The sequence below is a fragment of the Macadamia integrifolia genome, chromosome 13 (genome assembly GCF_013358625.1).
Source record: "Macadamia integrifolia cultivar HAES 741 chromosome 13, SCU_Mint_v3, whole genome shotgun sequence".
Taxonomy (NCBI): Eukaryota; Viridiplantae; Streptophyta; class Magnoliopsida; order Proteales; family Proteaceae; genus Macadamia; species Macadamia integrifolia.
In genome coordinates, this window is record NC_056569.1 from 22282182 (window position 1) to 22284526 (window position 2345).

The following is a 2345-nucleotide window of genomic DNA, read 5'->3' on the forward strand; positions in this document are numbered from 1 at the left end:
ATTGTGTGTAATTAGAGATGGGGTGCTTTTTCATGCAACTGATCAATGCCAGATCTGTCGCAAAAGAAGAGGCTTGCTTGATAACATTCAAATTTATCAGGATGTTAATTGAACTAATAATTTCAGATTTTAATTATAATGTGAACCATGTTGCACTTGTGATTGCTAATGGACAATTACAATATTATTTCACATAGGATAGATACTATACTGATCTAATTCTACTTTCTATTTTCTTGGTGTGTAGCATTGCAGGTTCCAAGGGATGCAGGGTCAAATTGGATGCTCCATTTGTCTTATATCCCATTAGCATTTTTCTGTACATGGAGTAGAATGTTGTTAGGGAAAAAACTCTGCTCTAGGATGGACTTACAGCTTCAGGATAACATTAACCAGCTGTATGTCTCAATTGTTTTGCTACCCCTCGCATATGATGTAGTGCATGCAGCATTATAATGGTTGAGAATTAACAACATAATGGTTGAGAATTAACAAGGCAGCAAAGTTAAAACATCTACAAGACACGAGAGAGGTGTTGTGGGGGGACATATTCTTCAGTCCCAAATCAGCCAAAGAGGAAGATTATGAGGCCGTAAGCGGACAATATCATGCCAAGGTTACACATGAAATTTGTTTACATGGAGAGAGAGAGAGAGAGAAATGATTGCATCCCTGGACATACACTAATAGTAGAGGTTTTGCACCCCCAGAATAGATTTCTTATATACAATGATGTGCAGAAGAGCTATGATTTTACGAAGGATATCACATAGTTGGACTTGAACATTAGACTATCAGGTGCTCCAGCATTCTCGTTACTTTTAGCATTAAAGAGTAGACGAACAACCATGGCTAATGGGTTCAATAGCTCGGAATATATGAACACGCATTACATTCTTCCTTCCTCCAACTTCAATCAACTCAAACACACAAGCATCACCTTCCACCAGATTGTTTCCTTTCCAAAATTCAAGCAATCCATTTCTCAGATGGGTACGTCCATCTCTCTCATGATGTATTTTGAATGTCCACAACCTCCCCTGCGGATCCTGGACCTCTACTATCTCCTTTTCTATGAACCCATTATTTACTGCAACAGCCTTTGGAACAGTCTGCCATCCAAGATCAATAAACGATCGTATGAGGTGATTAGTTTCCTTCCAATGAAATAAAAAATCGAAACAATCTAATTGGTCAGATTGATAGGGAAAACTCACAATCTGATATTTTCTGCTTGTTCTCATTATCTGGGTGAAATGTGGATTGTCTGTTTTGAATAAGCGCACTGTTTCGACTCTCCCATTCCTTTCAATCTTGTTAGCTGGCATCCTCTTCCTCCACTTCTTCTCTGACACACTAGATTCACCTATACACGAATTAAAGCTTGTGAAATTCAAAACAAAAACAAAAAACCATTTTGTGTTTGAATTCAGCCAAAAAAAAAACAGAGTATTCTCCAAGAACTCACTTGTCATTTTACCATAAGTAACCCCTTTCTCTGGGGATTTGAGCCTCTTATTCTTCCCAAGTACTTTATTCACTATCTGGGAAATGGGTTTTTCTTTCTCTACTTCGTGTATGGGAATTTTCTTCTTAGTTTCTGATACGGGTTCATCTTCATCATCAAAGGAAAAAGGATCTTCTTTCTTTGTATAGTGTTTTTGTCCATTTTCATGATCACTATTCTTCCTCCTTCTCTTAGCTGACATCGGCAATTCCTTTTCGCAAGCAGTTTTGGCAAATATAGTGACCCTAAACTTAGAATCTCCATTGTACCTGAAAATTAAGAATTCTCCAGGTTTCAAAGAGTGATACCTCACAAATTTCCGCCAACCCCTTCGAAAAAACCAGTTCTCCTTGAACTTTTTAACCCTCACAGGCCAACGCTTTCCATTCGGACTTTGAAGGATGAATATTCCTGGCAAATCCCGATTAAAATGCTTGATAAATTCTGGAGGTATCAGCTGAGAAAAGGAAAAAAAGCAGCTCAGATTAGTCCCAGTCTACCAAAACAGAGACCAACTCCTTAGTTCTTTGTACCTCAAATGGTAAACAAATTAAATGATATCACGGAAAAAAAAAAAAAAAACTCAAATTAAATGATGTTTACCAGTCGCTTTGAGAAATCACCGATGAGGACTTTGAAGAAGGAAGGTTGGATCTGTCGACGGTTTGGTTGTCTACCCATTTGGAAATTGAAACTTTTGAATTTGAATTTTGCATATGAAACTCCGAAAAAGGATCACAGAACAAATGTTTATGGGGAGGGGGCCTTTGTCAGACATAAATAGAGAGAACCCTTCCATCTTGGGCACTAGAAACTAAGATTTCATCCGTGCAAGCAA

The 2345-nt window shown here is 38.0% G+C and overlaps 1 protein-coding gene across 1 annotated transcript; it reads right to left on the reverse strand.

The window, feature by feature from the left end:
- Window positions 1-533: 533 nt before the first annotated feature.
- LOC122059221 (B3 domain-containing protein Os01g0723500-like) lies at window positions 534-2267 on the reverse strand. The gene is made up of 4 exons (XM_042621907.1): window positions 2111-2267; window positions 1469-1964; window positions 1218-1366; window positions 534-1112 (listed from the first exon to the last, which is right to left on the reverse strand). The coding sequence occupies exons 1-4, from the start codon at window positions 2186-2188 to the stop codon at window positions 828-830; spliced, it is 1008 nt and encodes a 335-aa protein (XP_042477841.1). The 5' UTR covers window positions 2189-2267; the 3' UTR covers window positions 534-827.
- Window positions 2268-2345: the final 78 nt, after the last annotated feature.